The 26,017-nt window shown below is 38.0% G+C and overlaps 1 protein-coding gene and 1 non-coding gene across 9 annotated transcripts in view; one reads left to right on the top strand and one right to left on the bottom strand.

Moving 5' to 3' along the window:
• The window catches only part of clasp1a (cytoplasmic linker associated protein 1a), a 115,846-nt gene that overhangs the window by 23,324 nt on the left and 66,505 nt on the right, over window positions 1-26,017 (top strand). For all 8 annotated transcript variants that reach the window (XM_042494519.1, XM_042494515.1, XM_042494512.1 and 5 more), the window contains exons 3-8: window positions 12,660-12,738; window positions 14,161-14,264; window positions 15,483-15,574; window positions 16,906-16,981; window positions 17,938-18,035; window positions 20,882-20,952. In XM_042494519.1, coding sequence (XP_042350453.1) covers window positions 12,660-12,738; window positions 14,161-14,264; window positions 15,483-15,574; window positions 16,906-16,981; window positions 17,938-18,035; window positions 20,882-20,952 — 520 coding nt within the window. The remainder of the gene's footprint in view (window positions 1-12,659; window positions 12,739-14,160; window positions 14,265-15,482; window positions 15,575-16,905; window positions 16,982-17,937; window positions 18,036-20,881; window positions 20,953-26,017) is intronic.
• Window positions 12,139-12,265, bottom strand: LOC121949649. The gene has a single exon (XR_006106272.1). It is a non-coding gene; the product is annotated as a U4atac minor spliceosomal RNA (small nuclear RNA).

The raw sequence follows: 26,017 nt of genomic DNA, 5'->3' as shown, positions 1-26,017 counted from the left end.
CAGATGATAAAAATACGACAAAACTGCAGGACAGAATTAAAGCGACCTTTGATTAGCGCAGTGATTAGCCAAACAGCCAAAATACAAAGGGACACGAATGTCTGTTCCCCATGCATTTTGGCTCTAACGTGACTTCTAACCAAATTTTCAATGTCATGGTTTCTAAAATGTCATCGCAGAGTGTCCTCTTCACAGAGAAGAGTATTTCCCTCCAGCGCTGCCCGAGGTGTTCCCCTGGAAACTGTCCACATGACTGCTGCAAGTTGCCACACTGCTGTCACAACACTGGCTCAAAATAAGGACGGTCTTTGTTCACGATTAGTTTGGATTTGTTTCTCCAGCCTCGTGTAGTTGTTTTGGCTCCCTGTGAGTTCTGCTCTGCAGTGTTACCTACAGTACATGGTGATTAACTAAAGTGCAAAAGCTTAAACATTCAAGAGATGCTCCGTAACTCCAAATAAACTCCAAATAAATAACATACATAAACATCTCTGTAACCTGAACAAACCACCACCCTCCACTCATGTGTTGTTGTGTGTGAGCAGTCTCACCCCGACATCCTGACTCAGCTGTCTCTCTGCCTACATGTCCAGTTGTTTTCAGTAGCCGCGCTAGTTTTGCTGCCACTTTCGTTAGACTGCTGTCTGCCTGCAGAGTGATGTCCTCCTCGATCCTGTCTGGCAGGTGTCATGGCAATATATGTCTGCCACCGTCAGACGCTAACGTTGTGTTGGAGGCTTGAATATTGCAATTCAGTCCAAAAAGGCTACAAACAGCAGACAGAATTCAGTTCAGGTACTTCAGTTTCACAGAGCTTCCTGGAACCAGCTGCAAAATGTTTATTCTGGTATCCTTGCAACGTCCTTGTAGCACTGCTGTCATGTTTGACTATTATGTCAGTATGACTTTAAAGGACACAGATAAAGCTTTTAATGTGTGTGTACGTACAAGGGTTTGTTTATGTGTGTGAAAGAAAGTGACAGGGAAATGCATGTGGTAAACAGTAGTCACATTGTCCTCAGTGGTCCTCCTCTCAGCCCCTGTTAGTTTGTGTGTATGTGTTTCTTAAAACACACAGGTCACTGTAACATATTCAAACTTGTATTTAACAAACTTATATCACTATCAGCGTGGTTTTCTCCGACTTTGTGCTGCTGTTTTTAGTTTTCTGCCCGTAACAAATGGAACTCATGAGCACCTCGGCTCACGTCACAGCCCATCCCGTGGTTGCCGTCTGATAGGCCACATCTTTACCTCTAGGACACACACACAGTTGGCTGCTAAGAGACTGTCTCAAAATAAGCGACACTAAAATCAGACTTTGTTGAAATGGCATTAGGACCAGAACACTTTTTTCTGTTAAAGTCAAAAGTGGGTGTTCCTGCGTTGCAAAACACATCTCCTTTCTTGTTTACATGTTTCAATGTATTTTTAAAAATTTCTTCATTTCAATCATTTTAGAATAGAATATGACCTCTCAATATTGTTTGCTTAATGGTATATAATTCAGGATTTTTCATAAAAAAAACAATGTGTAGACTCATTCAAGAGTAATAGTAAAGTAGTCCTCATCACTTATGCCCCACTACAAGTGTGTGATATTGTATTTATCTGTAGAAAGACATATTGGTTGGTAATATCAGTTATTATTAAGGATTATTAAGTTAAATTAGCTCCTTTTTTAAATGTTTGAGGACATTTGGGGTTCAACAAGTTAAGGCCTGCGGGCCAAATCTGGTTGTTTTTTGCAATTCACAATGAAAATAATTTAACACTGGGGATTGTTTTTGTACTTTTAATATACATAAGGTGCCAGAGTGCATTAAACAGCATCCAAGTAGAGCTTCAGTGAAGGATCCCCTGCTGGACCCAACTGAGGTCCAAAGCCCCCAATTCCTTAAAATTCTGCAAACATGCTAAAATCCTAGAAACGTCCCAAAATCCTCGTAACAACCTAACATCCTAGAAATGTCTTAAAGTCCTAGAAACATGTATGGAGTTGCTGTAACTGGCCCTTGGCCCCTTTTTATTTGTAAAAGTAGCTCCAAAGCAGGTTGAGTATCCCTGCCTTAGTGACAATAACCACTCAAAGTGAGAAATATTTGGGGCTAAAGATGATTATATTTGGTGTAAGTGAAGCAGGCGGAGCATTTAGGGGGCATAGACCCCCATGCCTAGAAGCTGCCTAAAATAGCACTCACATGTAACACACAGATGTGCCACCATGTTTTCTTCATCTGAACTGATCATATGTTTTTTTCACAGAGTGAGAGTGTAGGTCTCCCTTCAGAAATATTTACAGTAGTGACTGAGAGTGAAGGATGTCTGAATTTGTCTACCTCTCCATTTCTCTCTCTGAGTCTGTTGAACAGCAATTTGCTGAGGTGCCAGTATAACACAAAGTGCCAGTCTGCATGTCTTCTAGACACCTTTTCTCTGCTTCAAAGTATAATGTATGATCATTCTGTCCATATACAGTACTCAGCATACAGAGATGTGAAGTGTGTATCTTCAGTGCCACAGTATACACAATAAAAATAGATGGAATAACAAAACAGCCACAAAGAGAGTTTATATGAGGATAATCAATTCAGTGTGCATTTCGACAATCACTCAGAATCAGCTTTAAGAGGTGTATGTTGACTCTAGTATTTTAGCTCACTTTCCACTCCGGCACTAATTCTGCACCTTTTCCCCTCTCCTAGCCTATCCTCTGTCATCTCACTTCCTCTTGTCTACTCTCTCTATCTCATCCTCCATAAAACAGCTTTGTGCCGTAGCTCAATTGTTTGTTTACTACTGTTATCAGATGGAGCTAATGATAGTGCTGTGATTGTGCTTTGTGTGTGTGTTGAAGTGTGCGTACCCAAATGCGTGCACATGTTCTTCTCTTGGAGTCATTATGCAGACTGAGCGACATTCCCCACAGCTGTGTTGTGTTCAGGCATCAGGGGAGACCGAAGGCTCTGTGCATGTGCATGATGTCAGGGTTTGGGGTTTAAATATGTCAGCCTGTGAGTCATATTCACTTGAGCGGTCTTGCCCACAAGAGCCAGAAAAACACTTTTGTGTGACTATTGAATTTTTTTTTTAAACCCATTATTCACTATTTAGTACGTACATATAACCAATTACAAAGTCAACAAAGCAATGATATGGGATTGAATATCAGATAAAAGTAAGAAAGCAACAACAACAGTTGGCATAAAGATACTTTAAAAAAAGAAAAGAAAAACAGACAAAAGACAAACGAACAAATAAACATGGTGTTGATTTCTTGGGTTTAGTTACATTTCATGTAAAAGTTTGCAGGATGAGTTAAGTTTGGTATTATTAATTCTTTCTACCCCCTATTTTTAAAAACCCTTTATCTCCTTTCCTTTCCTTTCCTTTTATTATTGAATAATACCACTAGTAATGTATAATTTGTGAAAGGTCAGACCTCAGAATTTTTTTTTACACCTGCGTCCTTCAACGTACTCTTGAAGGACTCTCCCCTTTCTTGTTTATTTGCATGTGATTTTATCTATCAGTGATCTTATTTGAGTTTTTAAAGCACTTTTTGTTACCTTCAGAGAGCACTTACATTTTACAAATATTTATTCATGCTTTTAGAACGTACCTTGTCTGTTTCTTGATTTATGGTTGTCATAAAAAGCTCTTATTTTTATTTTGGAGGTGCAGTGTTTGTGCATATATGTGTGCCCCTTTCCCCACATGGCGATGGTCGACTCGGCCGATTAATTTTATTATATTATTTATGCTATGCAAATTTAAAAAAAAACTCTCAACAGTACACACCCAACTGCACTTTGTTTAAAAGCGGAAGACACAAGAGAACCCCTTATTTTTTATTTATTTATTTTTTATTTTATGACACTTTTTATCCAATTTTTTTTATCATTTGATTCACTTTAATCTTGTTTTTAGTGTACAATCCAGCTGCCTCCACCTGTATCTCAGGCCTCTTGTGCTCACCGTGAAGCCGACTCACATTATAATTTTTATCTCTGCCCACCGTCATCCCCCTGTTTTTATTATTCTTGTTTTATTTTATTTATTTTTAATTTTTAAATGTTTTTAATTGTATTCCTTCCCCTTCTTTTAATTATTATTAATTTTATTATTTTTGAATCCTTCATTTTTTCCCCAGTAACATTTTAGTTGGATTTTATATAAATTTCTTAATAAATTGTTTAATAAATCCATTGAAAAGACCAACAAATGTAATGGAACAATGAGCTCTTAAAAAGTGAATAACTTTTTAACCCGTGTGCCTGTGCCCTCGGAGCACTCTTCTAGAATGCTGCGGTTTTATCTTTGCCTAACCCTAAACCCCACCCCCTTATTTACTCCTACCACACATGAGCTCTCCAGTTTAACACTGCGTGTATATTGTGATGAATTTTTGCCTCATTTACTTTTGACAAAAGTAGACAAGAGTAGCTTGACAATAATCACTGAAGACAAATGGCTGTAGTTGCTGGCAAATTGATTAGCTGCAGCTAGTTATTAGTACTATTTCGCTTGAACTCAGCCAGGGAGCTCGAGTCAGTCAGAGAGACACAGAGCTAGAGAGAGAGAGAGCGGTGTATTAGTATCAGTAGCAGTATGTCTGGAGGAGGATGCTCTCATTTGAGTGTTTTCACTGCAGGAAGTCAAGCATGAAGTGCCGTCTCTGGATGAAGTGAACTGGAACAGACTGATGTGTCTGTGTGTGTATTTGTGTGCGACTTCTTTATGCATGCTATATTCATCTCTGTGTGTGCTCTGTTTTAGCGCTGTGGGGCGTTTTCCATAATGAGCGTTTACTCTACATTCCATTGTGTCGTTGCCACCATGCCTGGAGCTCTGCTGAGTCACTGTGTGGTCACTGCTGGCTAATCACACCTCGGGAATATGATAACACTACTGCTGCAGTCTCTAAATGCTGGCAGAGCATCAGCATTACCCAACCCCTTTCCATGAGGAAGTGACAAAGTCACCAGACATCTACAGTATGTTGGCTTGAGCTGAAGCATGCCACGACTCTTTCTTGTGCATTATCAGCCAATCCTTGAGCAAGTTATTAACTGCAAATAATTGTGCAGCTGCTGGATGAGCAACAGGAGATGTCTGTGGGTAACTGTGAGAAAGGAGCCGCAGTAAATGTGTGCATGATTATGCCTCTGCACCGGTCTCCGTCCATTCAGTCAGCCCCTTCGTTAACGGGTAATCTCAAGAATGCTTTTAGGGAATTTCTTACATTTAGCCCTAACATGCACTTGGACTTAAGGTTGGTCATAGGTCAAAGGACAAGGTCTCTATGATCTTCCCTGTCTCATTTTTGTGAACGCAATATCTCAAAAAAATTGCTTTATTTTGTTCTAATTTGACAAAGGCTGTCATTTAGATGCAAGGGTGCAACTGATTCGATTAGGGCTGCACCTAACGATTATTTTTTTATCGATTAATCTATCGATTATTTTTTGATTAATCAATTAATCTATCGTTTTTTTTTATCTAACTATTATTTTTTATTACACGATTAATATAAAAACGAATTTACGCAAAATAACATTTTAAAACTTGTCATTTATATTTCAATATTGTATTAAATCATCAATCATGACAGAGTTTACACTGCAGGGCATTATTCCCCAACAAAGAATAGCCCAGTCTTAACTGGTAATCTGAGTTTTACAGTCTGATGTAAAATGTCTCCAAAATAAAACTAATGCAAGAGCTTGTTCCACTCAAGTAAAAGGAATGAAGTGCAATCTACATTTAGCAATCCAACAGCAAAATAAAAAAAATAGTGTGAAGTTCAAGTCACTTTTGGGAGGAGTGACAAAACAGTTACAGTAACTAACCTCAAATCTAGCAGTCCAACAAAACATCTTACAGTAAAATTAGTGCAATTTGAATAACACTTTAACTTGCTGTATGTTCATATTTATAAACACATATTCCATTCATTTATGAAGTTATACAAGCTCCTGCACAGCAACAACCCCATCTTGTAAATGTTTCAAATTAAAATGCATTGTATGAGCAACTGATGGCATTCGGTCCACAGAGACACAGTCAGAAGGCTTTTGTTTTGAAAGGGAAGCGTCGAAGTTAAAGTAAAACAGCTGTCTTTGTGTTTCTTCATCTCTGTGACAGAGAGAGACTTTTAAACTGCAGTAAAATATTGTACAGAGTCAATATAATCATCAAAACACCATGTTCTCTGTCTATTCCTGCTGACAAACGCATGCTCCATGCGTATAAAAATGGCGAGTCACCGTTTGTCTAGATGTGCTGCAGCTGACATGCAGCTGAGATGCTCCTGACAAGTGCTGCTCAGGCAGGCAGTGTGCATGCTCTCATTTGATAACATGGGTGCTGAAACAAAAAAGAACACGCTCATGCGCTATGTGAAAATGGCGTGACGCGTTGACGCACGTTACGTGAATCGAATCGATTATGTCGATGCGTTGCCCCAGCCCAAGATTTGATTTAGGTGGCCATAGTTCAAAGGACAAGGTCCCTGTGACCTTGTCTGTCTTATTCTTGTGACCACAGCATCTCAAGAAAATCTTGCGGGATTATTTAAAATTTGGCACAAACTCTCACTTTGACTCAAGGATGTACTGATTAGATTTTAGTGGTCAAGGTCACTATCTGATTCTTGTAAACACATTATCTCATGAACACCATGAGGGAATTTCTTCAAATTTGGCACAAATATTCACTTGGACTCAAGGATGAGCTGATTGGATTGTGGTGGTCATAGGTCAAAGGTTAAGGTCTCTGTGACCTCATCTGTCTCATTCTTGTGAACGCCATATCTCAATATTTCCTTGAGGGAATCTCTTCAAATTTGGCACGTCTGAGTGGATTCAGGGATGAGCTGATTAGATCTTAGTGGTTAAAGGTCAAGATCATGGTGACCTTGCATTCATCTCATTGTTATTAAAGCAATATCTCAAGAACGTCTTAAGGGATTTCTTGAAATTTGGCACAAACATTCAGTTGGACTGAAGGATGAGCTGATTCGATTGTGGTGGTCAAAGGTCAAGGTCATGCTGACCTTGCCTTTGTGTCATTTTTTGTGAACGCAATATCTCAAGAACAGCTTGAGTACCTATTTCTAGTTTTTTATACCGTCAAAGAAATGTGAACTAAGATGATTATTTGTCAGATTATTGATGAATGATGTCAGTATGCTGTAACTCTGTCTGGAGTCCATTTGAAACTGTATTGACATAAAGCAGCAACTGTCACTGTTCTGGTCTGTAATCTGCTGCACAAATTAGCTTTGTAGCTCATCTGCAAACATAGGCACATGTCTCATCTTGTGCGGCGGGGCTTAGTGAACAAGCTGTCAACAAACATTCACTAGGAAAAAGTACACTTCTTTAGTCAGTCTGAAGATTGGATAGTGAAAAGCAGAAGCGCCTTAAACTGCGTAAAAAACGCACCTGCAGATGTCAGCATCTGTCAGATTAGATGCTGAAGCATTTCTGTAATACTACTGCCTACTAAAAGCAGGCGTGTGAGTTACAGTAAAAGTCAGCTACAGTGTAATTTTCAGCTGGACTTGAAAATAGATCCGGTCCAGACTGAGCCCTTACTTTATGGAAATGCCTGAGACATCAAAATCCAGTTAGTATTATGTAGCTGCTGCAGTAGGAGGCAGGGAGGGAGGGCCAGGTATGCTGCATAATCATAAAGCACCCTGCAATAAACTACGGCCGTCTGTGTTCATGTGTCATCAACTCATTTTGGCTGAGGTGTGTCAGACAGTTTGAGTTGTTCTGCGTGCTTTTATATTTCCTCCTTTTAAATATCTAAAGTGTTTTGTTTTCTCAAAGTTTATTTGGGTAATGGAGACTATTTGAGATGGGTAATTAGATGGTTTTGTGTGTGTGTATCCACTCCAAAAGGACAGCATACCCAGCTGTTCCTTTGATTTAGAGGAGATCACTGCAAAGATGACAACATGTTTCTGCACTTGTCTCTGCCTTTTGCTTCATATGCATTCATGTGTGTGTGTAAAATGTGTGTACTGCTCTGTGTGTGTGTGTCGTGTTTCCACTGGTAATGAGATGACAGGCTGGGTAGTGAGCGAAGAGACGAGAGAGAAATCCTTGATTTAATTTAAAGGCTCCTCCACATCAGAGGCAGATGGAGGAACAGGCCGTGGTTTGCTGGGTTTTCCGGCAGTTTTCCGGATGAACAAACACGTGCGTTTCATGAGCTGGGATTGATGTAAGTGAGTTAGTATGGTCACAGGTTGATTTCTGACATCCAACAATTCTTGTCTGGAATAAGCATTCCATCTGTCTTGTCTGTTAATCACTGTCACAATCACTGTGTTTACAGGCACAAAATATTCTTTTTTTTGCTCTTATTCCAAAAAAGTCAACATTCCTACTAAGCTGTTTACATGACGTAACGAAAATGAATATACCACTGATACTCTGCTTTACATGCAGCTGTGTATACTCCGATAAATGTGCAGCAAAGTATTGTTTACATCACGTAAACATATAGAAAAGTGGAACATCTTGAGCCACTTGTCATTTTGTTCTTTCCATCATTTTATTTTTTTTTCAAAGTTTTCCTTTCACTACCTTCTTGAAAAGGTTGGTGTTGTAGTATTTGTGTATATCCAAAAACCTGTTGATATTAGGGTTGCAAACTGTAAGCACTTAATTGGTAAAATTAATGATCAGTTAATTGTTATTAAAAAATAACATGAAAACTTGTTTCAAACAATACCAAATGTGTTTTTTCCTCAGTCAACGCTCACAGCAACATATTGCATATACTTTGACAGCAATGCAGAGCCTATTAATCGATCAATTAAATTTCACATTTTCAATTAAATTCTCATCAACCGATCAATTGATCATCGATTAATTGTTACCATTCCTAGTTTATATTCAAGTCTTTTAAAATGTCTTAAGTAGGTGTGCCTTTTCTTCTGACCAGAAGTGTTGGCTTTTCTTTTGCATGCATCTCTAACTCCAGCCTTGCAAACTGTTGCCGAGTTGGTTTGTGTGCAAAGCATCCATGACACAAACAGAGTTCACTGTAAATAGGCAGTAAGTCAGTAAGTAAGCAGTAAGTAAGTGGCCACATATTGTGGTAAAAACCCCATTTGAGGTGCATATTAGGAACTATACATGCCCATATAATACTATTAAAACCTGAATAATACCAGCATATTCCAAATGTCTTTATTGGAAAATGCTACATTTAAAGTATGGCCTAATTCGGGAAGTCCAAGCAGAATATGCTACTTACTTGCCCTGAATCTTATTGGGAATATTGTCATATTCAAAATATCTTTTCAATGGAAACCCACATGGAGGCACCAATACTGAAGTTGTGATGAGGTAAAGTGCCAACAGAAAGCATGAAAATGGAGTTTAGAAAAGTATGTCTGTGCCCAACTAAGATAAAAAGTGATTCTCACACATCCCACATTCACAGAAAAACTGCCCAGCTATATATATACATAAAGCACTCACTGTATAACTAAAGATTGAAAGGCAAGAGATAACCTGCCTGAGCTTTTCTGTGAATTCGTCTGAACATGATAAAAGAGACTAAAGCGTGTGTGTTTTTCAGCTGTGATTGCAGTCTGGGATTTTGTGGTATTCTGCCTTACCAAGATTTTCACTATTCAAAACCATCCGAACCATGTGGTCAGTGAAACATGGTTATACCTCATGGTGTGATTGTGATCTTTGTCAGTATTTACATATTTGTCTCGCTTTCTCAGTCTGCCAAGCAAGCAAGCTTTTTAGTCCTTTATAGTACTGCTCTGTACTGTTTAGTACTATACTAATTATTTATTGTGCAGTGTCAAATACTCACATTCACACCGCTCTGCACACAAAATGCTCCTTTAAAATCAAGCTATATACATTAATATGACTTTCCACTTTCATTGACTTTATTTTTTAAACCAACATCAGTCCTAATCATACATATAAAATCTTCATTAATTTTCAGAATGTATCCCTTTAAATGCCAGCTTTTTGTCATCAATATACTACATGCAAAGTAGATTTTTTTTGATAATCACAGTCAGGCATATGTCAGCATCCTTGATTGTGACAGTACACAAATAGCATGTTATCTCCATATGCCAAATATTGTTAAAAAAGGACGTCATCAGGTGGAAAATACTGAAAATGACAAATTCCAAGGCAAAAGCCCAGAATTACACCCAGAAATAATACAATGCACGTTTTATGCTTTGATGGCTGTGGGATCAAAAATGCCAGTTTAAATGGGTTTCAGTGGAGCATTTTTGCACTAAACAGAATGGATGTAACAATTTAGTTTCCACCTTGTAATTTAGACTTATTGTAGGAGCTGAGCTGAAAATTAAACCAAAATACACAATCTTTCTAAAATTCATACCACATGCATGAACACAGCCAAAATGAAAAGTGTGTAAAATGCACCAATCAGTCCCTGAGGGTTAAGTATCTGCTCAAACAGTCATGATCTCAGCTGCAGCAAAGACGTACTGACCATCAGAGGAGTAGAAATGAGATCTGAGTGTGTCTGTTGGAGGATTTGGGAAGGGATGATGTCTCTTGGTGAGATTTGGGTCTAGAGCTTTGAAGGGGGGTGGCGTGTTTGTGTGTGTGTTAGTATTTTGGGGGGTCTGGATGTAGATGACAGCAAAAAAACAAAAAAAAAATAGAGTTAGCCATCTGTCTGCAAAGAGGAGGAGCCAGTCTATCCTCGTCTGCACTGGACCGGACTGCGCTGTTATTTTATGCGTCTCTTGTGTTGGACTCGCGCTCAAAACAGGGTGCAGTTGTTGCCATGGTCCCTTTGTGACTCAGCCTCTCGAGTTCAGAAACGGAACAAGAAAAAAAAACCGTTTACCTCCTACTAGCACGACCTCCCGCATGGAAGCTACCCCGAACCTAGATGTGAGGTTGTTGTTTCAATCGCAGAAGTAGAGTTTCTGTGGAGGTTTAGCCCATTGTTCAAGCGTGCTGATCCCTCTCAGAGCGCTCAGTGACTCTTTGTTTGGGCCCTGTCGTCACTCTAATTACTGTAATTCCCTCCAGTTGGAGAACAAAGGGACTGATCAGAGGATTAGGCCTGCAGACACCAGGCCTGCAGCCTGCTGGGACTACCTGTTCTTCCAGTGGGAGAAAGATTTGCAAAAGCAGGAAAGCACAGTATTTCTTAGCATAAAAAGCAAATGAGTAGATAACAATAGATTAACCCTTTTGAAACATGGAGCAGCATCACTTTTCTTGTGCTGCTCTCAGGTGCCTTTCACATGTATGTGAACCTTTAAGCCCTCTGAAGAAACCTTTGGAAACCTTCAAAGCAAATCGGTGTGATTTCTTTCAAAAATGTGGTAAAAGACAGTGCTCAACTTGATAAGAAATGAGAAGAAATTTGAGGTTTAGAAAATTATTATTATTTTTTAAAGCAAGGGGAAAGTGTCTTGGGAAGAACTACATTTATAATGATGATATATTTAAAATTATCATTATTATTTTGCACTTTTAGATATAGTTTTCAGGTAGTTTTTGTACTTGAAAAACAACAAATTTCTTGGTTAATTTTGGGTAAGTTTTCTTTCAGATACTCAATAATTTAATATATATAAACAACCTTTTTGTTTTTTGTTACTACATTTACATTTATCATAATTTTATATTAAAATATGTTACTAAATTATTTTATTTTTAAAGCATGTTTTTCATTTCTTTTTCTTTCTTTCTTTGTCTGTCTTCTTCTTTCATCTTTCATTTTAAAACTAATTTTCAGGTAATTTTCTAGTACTTTTTACTTTCTTTTTTCAGGTCATTTCTTCTTTCATTTTCAGTGCCTTCTTTCCTTTTGAAATGAATCAAGCCAATTTGCTCAGGTTTGAAAGAGTTAGAGCAGAAAGTCAATGTCAATGAACACCTGGCTGTCGTACTGGAAATGTGCTTTTATGTCATCAGAGGTAGAAAAATAATTGCTTACACGTTAAAAAAAAACGTTTCTTAGGCATGCCAGCGATAGTTTGCACTGTCATTGTTCCTTGTTATCCCTGTGTACTCGCCACCAGATGGCAGCATAGCTAAAGTATCCATTTCATGCTGGTAAGAAGGAGTGTTCTTTTACCAATAATTTGTTTCCAAAAATTGCACCATTTCCTGAACAGAAGTCCAGGTGATGCTTTAGTGTTGTTATGGTGTCAGCAGGGCTACTCTCACTAGTCGTTCATTGAGTAGCTCACTCACCCCAAGACAAGGAAAGATGTTGAGTAGGAGCGTGTAGATATATATGAGTGTTTGAATAGGATGTGTAGAGTCATGGTGCACAACTCAAACTGAACATTTTGTGATATTTGACTCCCAAATGTGTTATCATGTGATGTTGTGAAGGTTGCAGGAGACAACTGTCATCCAGAAACACAGCGGAGGCTTATATATCAACATGCTGTGTTTACCCATAATCCTTTGCAGCAGCAACTGTCCAATACAACCTTCAAACTGGGCTTTTTCATGCATGTAGCTATGAGTTTTTCATCCATTTGTGATTCTTAACATCATGAAGTGAATATGAAGAGATGAATGTAATTTGTTTTGATGAAATGAGTTTTAAAAATTGCATATCGATTTATTTCTGTATTTTTGTTTTGTGTCCACCAGGTGGCTCTGCTCGGCCTGGACCTCTTATCTGCCTTAGTGACGAGGTTACAGGAGCGCTTCAGGGCCCATGTGGGAACAGGTGAGACTCATTAATTGTCATTGTATCATATCATTTTCTTTATGTAGACAAAAGCTTACAGAGCCTTCATATTTCTTTGGCCTCAAAGATTCAGCCTTTAAAACAAAAGAATAAAAAGAAAAATGTGGAATTTTCAGGTTGCTTTCTGCTAAGTTATTTTTTCTTTTTAGCAAATACACCATTTTATATTTCCTTGGTAGTTAATAAGAATAAATTACTTTACGATACCAGTTTTAGACAGAGCAGTTGGAAAATCCTTGTGTCCTACGTGAACCTTTTTAAATGTCAACCTGTTTGTTACTATGACTTTTAACCCTTTGAAACCTGAGTAAGTTGGCTTGTTTGCTCACAAAAACCTGAAAATTACCTAAGAATAGCACAAAAGAGAAAATAAAATGTTAAAAACAGGAAATGATCTTAAAAAAGTGATAAAATAGAAGAATAAATATAAATACAAATAACAATAATATTAACATAAATAACAGTATAAATAAAAATAGCAATAATAATATATTTAACCAATTTTAAATATATGATTATAAATATACATTTGTTGATATTTTCCCAAGTTATTTGAATCTTTTTAGGATTGTCTCTCCTTTTTAGCTCATTTATCAGGTCATTCTCTCATCACCTTTCAACATTTTTTTTTTTTTTTTAGCAATTTGCGGGACATTTCAAGCCGAGTTGCTAATTGCTTTTTTTTGAGAGAGAGATAACACCAGTTTGCTCAGGTTTCAAAAGTTCAAATGCTTGTGAAAGGCATTTAATACATCTTGTTGATCCAGGTTTCAAAGGGTTAATCATTGTAATTTGACTTATTATTTTATATAAATTATTTTATTTTTTAACATTCTTACTGGTCTCTGTACTTTATATGTTCACTTTTATATTTTCTTTATTATTCATTTCTTTTGATTTTCTAATTTTCTGTCATTTTTGCTGTTGTGCTGAGTCTTTATGAAGCACTTTGAGCAGCATCCCTTTTATAAAAATAATCTATAAATACAAGTCTTATTATTACTGTTATTGTTGTTGTTAATGTTGTCGTTAACAACAACAATGTTATTATTATTATTGTTATTATTATTATTAGTAGTAGTATTCGTGGTAGCAGTTCAAGTCAGAATCCTTATCCTATTCTGACTGTTTTTTTTTGTGTGAGATGTCTGAAAGTTTGTCTAGCCAAAGGACAAAACCAGAAAAAATGTTAATTCATAAATGTAGACTTAAAAAACATATTTAAGAAATGTAAGTGAAATTATTATTTTTTTTTAAAGCAAGAAACATGTTGGTAACACAAAGCCTTTGACACAACACAAAATACACACAATATAATACAATACATCTATATTAATTCCTGTCCTGCAGTGATGTTCTGGTAGTGTGATTAGCTGTCTCCCTCTGTCCTCTGTCCCTCAGTTCTGCCCAGCCTTATCGATCGATTGGGAGATTCTAAAGACCAAGTACGAGAACAAGACCAAACAGTGCTGCTAAAGATCATGGAGCAAGCTGCCAGCCCGCAGGTACCAACACACAGACACACACACCACACACACACAGACACACACACGACACACACACACACACACACACACACACACACACACACACACACACGGTTCTGAAAGAGGTCCTTTTTTCCATGAGTCTGGGATTTTAGCACACAGCCTGAATTAATTCCAGTGATGATTAATGTACATCTGCTGCCAGTTCTCTTTTTCTTTTCTGTGTTGTTGTCCTGAATAATCACGAGTGCTTCATCCAAGCTTTGCCTCAGTGAAACTGTAGCTCGTTGCTTTTTAAATTGATTCACTCCCTTGTGTTTAACCTTTGAAACCTGAGCAAATTAGCTTGATTTCTTAGAGAATTATTAGAAAATCAGCGGAAAATTTGTTTAAAACCAAAAAAACCAAAAAAAAAAACAAGTGTCTAAAAATGAAAATGATTTAGTAACACAGTTTAAAATATGAAATGATAATAATTGTAGTAGTATAGTATATTATATATTATATTATAGTTTTCCCGGCTTTTTCTTTGTTCTCCTTAACTTTTGAAAAATAATTTTATAAATCTACAAATTTAATTTCTTGATATTTGTGAAACATTAGCAAGTTGCTTATTGCCCCTTTCCCATGTTTTTGAAAAGAAAAAGAAAAAAAAAGCACCAATTTCTTCAGATTTTAAAGGTTTTAATATTTGTGAAAGTCTTGTGAAAGCAGCACAAGGAAAGGTTTTAAACATAGACTGTATATAAAGTCAACCCTAAAGGCCCAGTCATACACAGTCAGACTGTGTAAATGATGAGTGATGGACACAGGGATAACAACAGTGTCACATGATGTTATGTTGACAAGAAAAGGTTAATGTGCTCTTCTGCGCTTTGGTAGAAATATTTGACATGCCATAAAATTGATATTATAAGGCAAAAACCAAATTCTAACTTCCACAAACTTGGGGACTACAGACCCCAAGTCTTTGTCGTTATTTGCTCTTAGTATTGTTGTTTGGTTTATTTATCTTTATATACAGTCTGTGGTTTCAAGTCACTTTTTAAAGCCATGAATAGCTTTTTAAAGTACGTTTTGTAATTGGTGCCAGCATAATAACATGATACTGGATGTTTGGCATGCTGTGGTTAGATTGCAGTGTTTACAAACTGTTGTCCATTTCCTGTCCTGTAATGTGCGTTACTGCAGTGATGCGTTACATAGAGCACGCTGTGTTGCTGTGTGTTGTTGCAGTATGTGTGGGACAGAATGCTGGGAGGTTTCAAACATAAGAACAACAGGACCAGAGAAGGAGTGTGCCTTTGCCTCATCGCCACGTTGAGCACGTGAGTCCACTTTCACTGTCTCATTTCACTGCTTACCTGTAGAGAAATACAAAGTTCTTAATGCGTAATCCTTCATGCATTTTCATCTCTCTAGTTATATGTTTTTACAGCATTTTCCCATGTGCATGATATTTATTATAAGAAAAGAAAACTTCATTTATATAGCACCTTTAAAAACAGTTGTTTAAAAAGTGCTTTGACAGACAAAACAAAGGCAGGAACTCAGGGAATAATAAAACTAGACATCAACATGAAGCCAAACAGAGAAAGGTGTAGGACAGTCAAAAAGGCCAGAACAAAATACATATACAAAGGTACACAAGAATACAGCACATCTTTAGAAGTTTTTAGAAAATATAAAAACAAATGCAATAAAAGACAATAAAAAAAGAGGTCATCTAACAAGACCAGATGTTGTCTGCATATGTTTTTTGTTTCAATATGTATTTATGAATGGGAGGTGACCTGTCAGGTGATTTGTCACATGACCTGGCATAGTAAGTATCTGAAGGTGTGTGTCTGCATTGTTAACTTGTCTGATGAAGAGCATGTAGCTGGAAACGTCACCTCTGTGGTAACTACATTAAAATATTTAAAGGAGCAAAAGCTAGTGTGCAGACCTTCTTTTTTCTTCTCTTTTATTATCTCTTGTCTAGGACCTATTTTTTTTTTTTATCTGGATGTGCATGCTTTTATGAACTTTATGATAATTTATATTAAATTTTTAAAATATAATGGATCCATTCAGGGCTGCATGATGTGCAAAAAATTGCAGTTATTTTGACACATATAGCATTTATTATATAAGTTTTTGATTTTAGTGAGACTAGTAATTTTTTGCATTTCATTTTCCCTGAAAAATAAATAAATATATATACAATACTTACCTTTTGGCCCAACATGAAGTCATCTTTTGGCTCGGTTTGTCATGACCTTCATGTTGGGTTTTAATTTGTAGGCTGACTGAGGTATCTCTGTAGCAATGCTTCATTTGTATTGCTTTGTTGTGACACATGTTAACTTGATCAAAAAATTGCAGCTCCCGTTACTTGGATATTGCTGTTGGCAATATTGCAGTTTCAGTAATATTTGGATTAAATCTGCAGCTGTTAATGGGTTACAGTTTCTTTAGCTACTCCCCTCGCTGTGAAGTGGAAAACCCCTGATTTGCCTTTACTTTCCCGGCAGTTATTCGATATCTTCTTACATTTCAAAAAAGTGATTTTGCAGCTTGACTGTCTGTTTAGGACCCTGTTCAAACAATAGGTTTTCTTGCGTACCTCCTATCATCTCGACATTGGGCTGATTTATCTAAATTTTTTGTCTTCCAGATATGGAGCTCAAGGCCTGACGCTCAGTAAAATAGTTCCCCACATATGTAACCTCCTCGGGGACCCCACGAGTCAGGTATGAGCAGTCCTGTTTTTTCTCCATAAACTTTGTCACTGTTGAACATTTTGTGATGTCAGGAATCATAATACTTTTGGGAATCAAGACAAAAATGAATTATGGAATAATTAAAAACAATTTTTATAATTATTTAAGACATTTATCAGGTAAAAACGCCAAACAAGCTGCTGGTTACAGCCTCTTTGGATGTGCTCGCTTTCATATTGTTATGAAGTGAAGATCTGATGTTTTACTGCTGATTTAATTCTCAGATGTTCTCACAGATTTCCTGTGCTGCATTCAGATGCCTTTAACTGGCATTTTAACATTTTGTAACATTTTGAGCAACTTCATCTGATTTCTGTCAAAAACATGATAAAAAAGAAAATCAGCAACTAATGTCCCACAAATTTCCAAGAAATGAATAAAAGTTGATAAAAAATGGCTGAAAAATAGCTGAGAGAGAGAGACACAGAAAGAATGATTAGCAATTTTTCAAAAAACGAGGGAAAAATAAAAATCTATATTCAAAATTTAAAAAAAAATATACATTTGAAATTATGTTACAGAATTTTTTTCATCTTTTCAGGTTATTTCATTTTTATAAAAAAGGTTTTTTTTTTTGTTTGTGCTAATTTTCAGGTAGTTTTCTTGTTTGCCTAAATTCTAGTCAGCTTTTTTTCCAGTTTTTCGTCATTTCTTGTTAGTTTTTTTATAACATGTTTTTGAAAAAAATCATCCCTAAGGCTTAAGTAAATCCTGCGTGTCTTGTAAGGATGATTTTCTTATTGATGGATAAGATGAGAGCAGGATTTCCTGTTCAGAAACTAAAGAGGCGGCATGCTACACTTTATACATGTTACCTTCTCTGGTGGCAGCATGAAGTAGTGCAGGAACAAATGAGTTCCGCTAAACGTCCTACATATTGTTATCCTACATAAGTAGTGTGTGATTTCATGTTTTGTGCTCCTCAGGTGCGTGATGGAGCCATGAGCTGCCTGGTGGAGATTTACAGACATGTGGGAGAGCGGGTGAGGATGGATCTCAGCAAAAAAGGCCTGCCACAGTCACGGTACGACTCCCTCCTCCTTCCATGCTTTCTGTTGTTTCTTCCTTTCTGATTTCGCATGCTCTACCCCAGGTGTGTCCAAAGTCTGGCTCAGGGGCCAAATGACCCTCTGCTTTTTGTTCAAAATACACTATATGTCGCCGGACAGAAGGCAGACATGTCTACAGCTGATATCTCTAACACTTGACACCTCACACCAAAACAATCTAGATTGACAAACAGCACTACAAGTAAGAGGGACTGTGATGGCTATATATAGATATATGAGGTGATGAGAACAAAAGCAGCCAGGCAGCTCCTGTTCATGTGTGTGCCCTCATCATACATAACCTCCAGCGAGCCATCACAGTCCCTCCACAGAAATATGCTCAAGTTTCTCTTTCATCAGATTTTTTGGGCATGACTTTGAGTACCTTTGAGGTTATTATGGAGAGGAATCGTCATTGTTTTGGACTGTTGCAATAATAATATACATACATTTGGTACATTAAGGTGCATTTAAGAATGATTTGAGAATCAATGCAATTTTCTTAAAAACAGGAGCTAATTGGCTTTATTTCTTTCAAAAACATGGGAAAAAGGCAATGAGCAACTTGATAAAAAATTATCCAAAAATTATCTAAAAACAAAAAGTAAAAATAGCAGCAAAATTACCTGAAAATATGAAAAAAGACAAACAAAAAAGTATTACAAAAATAAACAAATAAATGACTTTGAAAAAAAAGGTCTTAAAAGTAATAGTAATTTCATAATTCTGTAAAATAATTTAAAATGTATTCAAATGTAGTTTTTTGGACAACTTTTTTTCTAGCTTTTTTTTTTTAAATTTTAAAATAATGTTCCAAATCTAACAATTTACTTGCAATTTGCACATTTCTCGTGAAGTTGCTCATTGCCCTTTTTTTCCTTTGTTTTCAAAAGAAAGCTAACCAATTTGCTCAGGGTTCAAAGGTTTAAATACTTGTGAAAGGCATCTGAAGGCAGCCCAAGAAAAGTGATGTCAATCCATGTTTCAAAGGTTTAATAGTTCACACATGTTGATAGCAGTGCTGTAATCTGTCTTCAGGCATGACTCTGCTATTCTAACCTAACAACATAATCCTAGCATGTCACAGAGGCTATGATAAATACAGATCCTAATGTTCTGATTGCATTAAAAAGTCAGCTTTTTTGTTTTGAATTTTTTGCATATGGTAGAGTGTTCCTTATGGCAGCTGTCCTTTAAAATTAGCATAAAAATAAAAAATACCACAATATATCGCCTTGCTGACAGTATTGCAACAAATCCTGTGTTGTGGTTTGCAGATTCTTGCCAATACAGAGCCCTGCAGCAAAGAAGACTTCAGTCTCTCACTGAAAGATCAGACAGTTGTTTGTCTCCTTTGTACTAAATCAATTTATTTTTTTAACCCTTGAAACTTGGATGACGTCATTGTCCTTATGCTTTCAGACACCTTTCACAAGTATTGAAACTTTTGAAAAATTAGTGCGATTTCTTTCAAAAACATGGGAAAAAGACAGTGGGCATCTTAGTAAAAAATGTTCCTCAAATTGCAAGAAATATATAAATTTGGAAAATTGTTATTATTTTGTTTTAAAGCTAAGGAAATGTGTCAAGAAAAAAAGGAAAAAGCTAGGGAAAACTATTTTTGTGATTACTAGAATAATATTTTTAAAATGATGTTACAGATTTATTCAGGGTCATTTCCTTTTCATTTTCCCATTTTTATTTATTTTACTTTTTATTTTACTAATTTACTTACTTTTCTTTTAGAAACAAATTTTTTTTACGGTATGTGCATTTTTTTTGTGTGTATTGGAATTCAGTGTGAATTTTACATCACTCTAGATCGACATCCTCCTATAAAATGATGAAAACTTTGTCTGTCCTCCCGCCTGAAATTACATGTGGGCATTAAGAATTGTCCGTTTTGTGACATCTTGTTGTTCTTGAGGGCATGCGGGCCATATCAGGGATATGCCCAGTTCACATTGGAGTTTGATATTGGCTTTATTTTAAACGATAATGTGAATAGCTCCATTGAAAATGGGATCTAGAAAAAAAATCCGAATTGGGCGAAGTGCATGATTGATGACATTTTCAAGAAATATGAGCTGGTGTATGTGATCACCTGAGCTCGGCAGCTCCTCAGCCAGTTTCAAAGAGAAGCTCATAAAGAGAAATCTCTTTCACCTTCCATATAATCCAGATGATTCCAGACAACCTCGATTGGGATTATTTATATCCCTGTTAAAACTCATCTTACTATTTCCCCTGAGCACGAGGTGTCTGATGTGTCACACCCTTCAGACGGCAGAAGTTACTCTGCCATTTTTCATACCATGTGTTGGATATATTTAATATAAGCTCGTGACAGAACATTGCAGCAGAATTTTTCAGCCACTAAATCAGATTTACAGTCATATGTCTTGTAACCCCTCCTGACCAAGCCCTTTGAACAGGGTGCCAGAATTTCATAGCTCAGATTTAAACAAGCTGTATTTCTTTATTTATATCATGTCAGCCAACATGCAGAGACTGTCTCTGTTAGTGTTTCGTCCTCTTCGCCCTGTTTTACACTGGACAACAGCCTCTCTCTCTCTGGCCTAAGTGCCAGTTTGCCATGTGTGTGGCAGTTCTGGACGCCATCTATTTTGGTCCTGGCGGTCCCTGCTGCCACACAGAGCAGAGGGAGAGCTTCTCACCTCGGGAAGTGATGGATGGTGTGGCCCAGTGTCCTTTTCACAGCTGACAATCTGACACTTTCATTTGCAATCTGCTAACACTTTCATTTTGTATACTCTTTACATATTTATCACCACCTGTTTGCGTATTTTTTCTTTTATAGGTTGAATGTAATCTTCAGCAAATTTGATGAAGTCCAAAGATCCGGGAACATGATCTCATCCTCTGGCTCAGGTGAGTGCTCCTCCTGTGTGCCATTATTTAAGCTCACTGTTGCTTCTTTTTTATTGTGGTATTCAGGTGGCTATTTGACCGTTCCATACGCGTCAATTTAATACAGTTCAGTTCAGTTCACTTCACTTCACTTCACTTCAGTTTAATTCAGTTTCATTTATAAAGCTTATTATCACAAATATCATTTTGTCTCAGAGGGCTTTACAGCATACCACATCCCTCTGGAAAAAAAAGAATTAAATAAACAAAAATAAAAATTATAAAATAGAATAAATAAATTAATTAATGCAGTTTTTTAATCATGTATTACAGTTTATCTCAAGTCATTCAGAAATTGTCTTTAGGTTGCAAAATGTGGAATGTTCTCTTGTTGCTTACCTCATTGTTTTTGTTGCTTTCCTCCCCACTGACACCCAGCACAGTGGGGAATGGAAAAGAGGATGGGCAGATGCACTGTGACATAGTGCTTTTGTAGTCTCAGTGTAATGTGGCATGAACTGAGGACAGTCTGTTGATCTGAAGCAGCTCAGTGGTTGTTTGTTTTGTGGTGCAGGGGAAGAAAATGTAAGAAATGTCTCCCTCTTGAGCTTTTTTATGATGAGTGAAGAAGCAGACTTTTTCATTCAGGCTTTCTTCATTATCATATTGTCACTACGCAGGTTTCCATTACAGATTTGTGCAAAACCAAACCGATATTTTTGAAATATCAATATAACACAATTGTGAGATTACTTTTTTTCAACTGAGCGATGTTCTGTGACTTCTGCTCTGGCGATAATTTTCCAAGAAGCATGGTGACGGATATTCAAAACATTAGCAGCTTTATTTCTATTGCAACCACCGCACCAGCTGTCATTATTTCCAATCCAAGGCGAAGTAGGTGTGTTATGCGAGTAAAAATGGAAAAGCGAGCCCTTTAGAAGTGGGAGCGGCCACGTATGAGGGATTTCTGCAAAACTTCAGGATGATCCGCTTTGAAGAGTTATGCAATGCAGTAACAACTCTTGTAGCTCCTGCTGCATCATGAGGGAGCCAGTTCCTACTGACAAGCACATAGTCATAGCATCATGTGACCTAGAAAAGCAAAAAATAAGTGTTTCCATTCAGTTTTGTGAAATATGGCTTTTTCGAATTTGCCTGAAATACCACCTCATGCAAGCGTAAAAACTTTTTTTCAAAATTGACATATTCCTGTTAGGCTTATTTTATATTTACAATTTCATTTTGCACAATTTTCGGGATTAATGGAAACCTACCCGGTGTCTTTCAGCCGGCTGTTTCTCTCCTTTAGCATCACTCATGTTTTCTTTGGGTGTGTCAGCTTCTTTTCCATGACATGTGTCTGTGTGTGGAAGAATAGGGGGGGTTGCTAAAGGGCGAGACAGACAAAGGTGTTGAGATTTCTCCAAAGGAGGTGAGCGACCACCGGAGCTTTGAGATGTCCATCTGTGGAGCCAAAGACCAAAACAGTCTCCCAGAGGCGTCCCTCTTAACTGTATCAATATATCAGTATGGACATGACACAAATGAGACACATCGCAGTAAAGGGGCAGATGTATTACTATGAGTGTATTGTTTGTTTGTAGAGTTGTGACCTCTGTGTAGGTGCAATGACTTCGACATTCTTTCTGCTGACTGTCCCGCTGACCACATCTACATTTACAGAGACAACAGCTGAGGCAAGGAGAATACAGTCAGACAGGGCTCAGCAGTTCACAACAGTCTGCAGCATCACCTTCCAGCTACCACTCCACAACATTTCACATGTTCAGTTCAACTGCCACGACGACTTAATGAATCATACCAAACACAGGCACGCACGCACACACACACGCACACACATTGCATTAAAAAGCTAGATATTAGCGGGTGTTAGCAGGTTTTTCGTGCAGTGAATGAGGCATCAGTTTAGTGTCTTTCTGTGTCTTTTCACATAATCCAACAATCTGCCTCTTGGTGGAGTCCATTGATTGATAATCTGCTTTAATTCAAGATATTGACGATTCAAATATTGTTTAACTGTGTTCGAGTTATTAGTTGACCATCTTATTCCGTTTCAAGAAAAAATTCTACAGCTGAACATGATTTGTAATGAGTCCCTCTAAGTCAACTGTGAGCAGAGTTGCTGATGGTACATTTGGGAAGTTAAAAGGAATATGCAAACATGAGTCATTTTAGAAGTTATTAAATAGTCAAGCCTCATATTCATCACGATCAGCTGCTTGGCTCCACTTCTGTGTTTCATGGCTGCACTGAAATTTTTGTGGATGACGATTCACTTTAATTTAAAACCATTTGTTTCAGAGCTGAGAAGAATGTCTGGTGTGAATATGGACAGAGAAGGTGAGCTGTCAAACAGCTCCAAGATCAACTCTGTGCACAGAGTCAATTCAAGTCAAGTCAATTTTATTTATAGAGCCCATTATCACAAAACATGGTTTGCCTCAGAGGGCTTTGCAGTGTACGACTTCCCTCTGCCCTTAGACCCTCACATCACCCAAGGAAAAACTCCCGAAAAAGAACCCCTGTAACGGGGAAAAAAAAGGAAGAAACCTCAGGAAGAGCGGCAGAGGATTTTAAGAGATCCCTCTTCCAGGACGGACAGACGTGCAATAGATGTCGTAAATAACAAAGGAAATACAATTGTGGCAAAAAGGAAAGAGAAGGGGGGGGGCACGATCAAGACCACGATCAGGGCGAGCGGGGGGCACAGTATCAGTACAGCCACAGCACGAGCACAACCAAAGGCAGGGTCACAGCATCAGCACAGCTATCACCACGGTCAGGCACAGCCAAGGTTGCGGCCAGGATCCAGGAAAACTAGGAAACAAGGGAGCAGGAATGCTCTGGAGAGGCAATGGGATTAGCGTAGTCCAGTTCAAAAGACCCAGGCTTCGTTATTGCGAGACCTAGGTAGTGACAGTCCCACATGGCTATCACAGATGGAAGGCTAAGCTAAACTACTGAGGCTAAGCTAAGCTTGCAAACGGCAATGCAGTAAACAGACGTGCATGATTTTCTGATGGCGGCATTGAGAGAAGGAAAAGGAGCTCAGCGTATAATGGGAAGTCCCCCGGCAGGTTAAACCTATGTCAGCCTAACTGTGGGTTGGTCCAGGCAACCTGAGCCAGCCTTAATTATAAACTTTAATCAAAGAGGAAGGGCTTAAGTCTTCCCTTAGAAGTGGAAACGGTGTCTGCCTCCCTAACCGAAACTGGAAGATGGTTCCATAAGAGAGGAGAATGGTAGCTGAAGGCTCTGGTTCCTGTCCTCCTTTTGGAAACTTTGGGAACCACAAGTAATCCTGCATTTTCAGAGCGCAGTGATCTTGAGGGTTGGAACTATGAGCTGCGACAGATAGGATGGAACATGACCATTTGCTTTGTAAGTAAGGAGGAGGATTTTAAATTCAATCCTGGATTTTACAGGGAGCCAGAGGAGAGAGGAGGACTTGCAAATTATAAATGTTGAGCTAAAATCGAAAAGGACACAAAGTTCTGAAATTCTCTCTTGTCTTGTGATATATGCACAGATGTTATTGTGAGAGATAGATGAAGGCGGAGGGGACGGCTGTGCTGTAGTGCTGTCACAGGCAAGCAGGGAGAGGAAGGGGGAGGAGAGAGACAGGAAGGAGAGAGCAGAGAGATTGTAGAGGGAGAGATGGAAGAGAGGGAGGGACGGATGAGAGCAAAACAAAGCAGCCATTCCTCTTGCGCCACTGAGAGGTAAACAGTGGGCGAGAGATATAGGACAGACTAAAGAGAGTGAGAGAGAGCGAGCGGAGCTGTCAGCTGTGTAGCTACATTCCTGTCCAGCTTCAGTGCGGCTTTGCACCATGACAGCTGGAGAAGGTAAGACTAGAAATAGAGTTTTCTCTTCGCTAAGGTCACACACATGCATAATACAGATCTGAATCCCACAGAGATTATCCATCTCTGGAGTGGCTGTGTGTTTGTTTGTGGAGGGTTGACAGAGGACTTCTCGATCAGGAGAAAATATCAGTTTTAACTCTCTTATGTAATTTCTTACTGTATTTTGACTCAGTCTTGTTACGTAATAAAGCTGTTTGTAAAGAAGGAAACACCTTAGAAGGTTGTGTCTCTCCTGTGTAAATTCAGTGAACGCTGGTTGTTGTTTTGCCGCAGCAGTCGTTCAAGCGCAGGACTGTAATTTTACATTTAGCCTCTTGCTAATCTCTACTGTGAAAACAATCTTGCATCCAGTCACCTCTTAGTGTCTTGAGTGACAACTCGCCGGAAGAATCCTAACACTTGTTTCATCTTGGTTCAGCGCTGGCGAACATGATGAGGGCTGAGAGAGTTGCTGTCAATCAGTACGTTTACATGATGTTAGACAAAGTCAAATTATTATGTCAGTCTGACTAAAACTGGACTTTTAAAATACATGCAAACACGTTAGTCTGACTGTCAGATTTCTCTAGTCGGACTGACACACCTAGATAATTCAGTTGGGGTTCAATGTACTATACCTTGATCAAAACAAGGTGTTCTGCGCATGCTCTGTAGTCCCTGTGCTGGGCTTTGACCCGGAAGTTGAATAGCAGAAATTCATGGAAGAAAGATGGAAAAAAACAAGATGAAGGTACCAAGGAATGTGTAAAGGTCGTACGAAATATACCGTGCCGAAAAGTTATCCATGTTGCCACTGTTCAACATGCAACCTGTTTGCTGCTTGTTTGGTATGTGAGGTATTAGGCCAACCAGAAGAAGGTCCAATAGCGACTAGCTGATAGGAGACATAACTTGTCTCGTTAACACGTTTTGAACTTGTGGTACAGGTCACCTCCAATATCGTTGTTACAGAAGTGGGAATATTTGCAGAAAATGTCAAATATATTTTCTACCTGGACTCATTTAAATAAAACACCAGGTTTTGCATCTCTTATAAGAATCTCAGAAATTGAATGCATGCAGCATGCTGAGATTACTCTCAAAGTGAATTGCTCTCAATATATAAGCCTCTTAGAATAATACGGTACAGCTAAACCCCCCAAAAGTGCTCCGATCTCAGTCTCTACCTCTCAAGTACTTCATTAGGTTGATTG

This window comes from Plectropomus leopardus, chromosome 10 (assembly GCF_008729295.1).
Source record: "Plectropomus leopardus isolate mb chromosome 10, YSFRI_Pleo_2.0, whole genome shotgun sequence".
NCBI lineage: Eukaryota > Metazoa > Chordata > Actinopteri > Perciformes > Serranidae > Plectropomus > Plectropomus leopardus.
The sequence above is the reverse complement of the archived record's forward strand: the minus strand, read 5'-3'. Positions and strand labels throughout refer to the sequence as shown.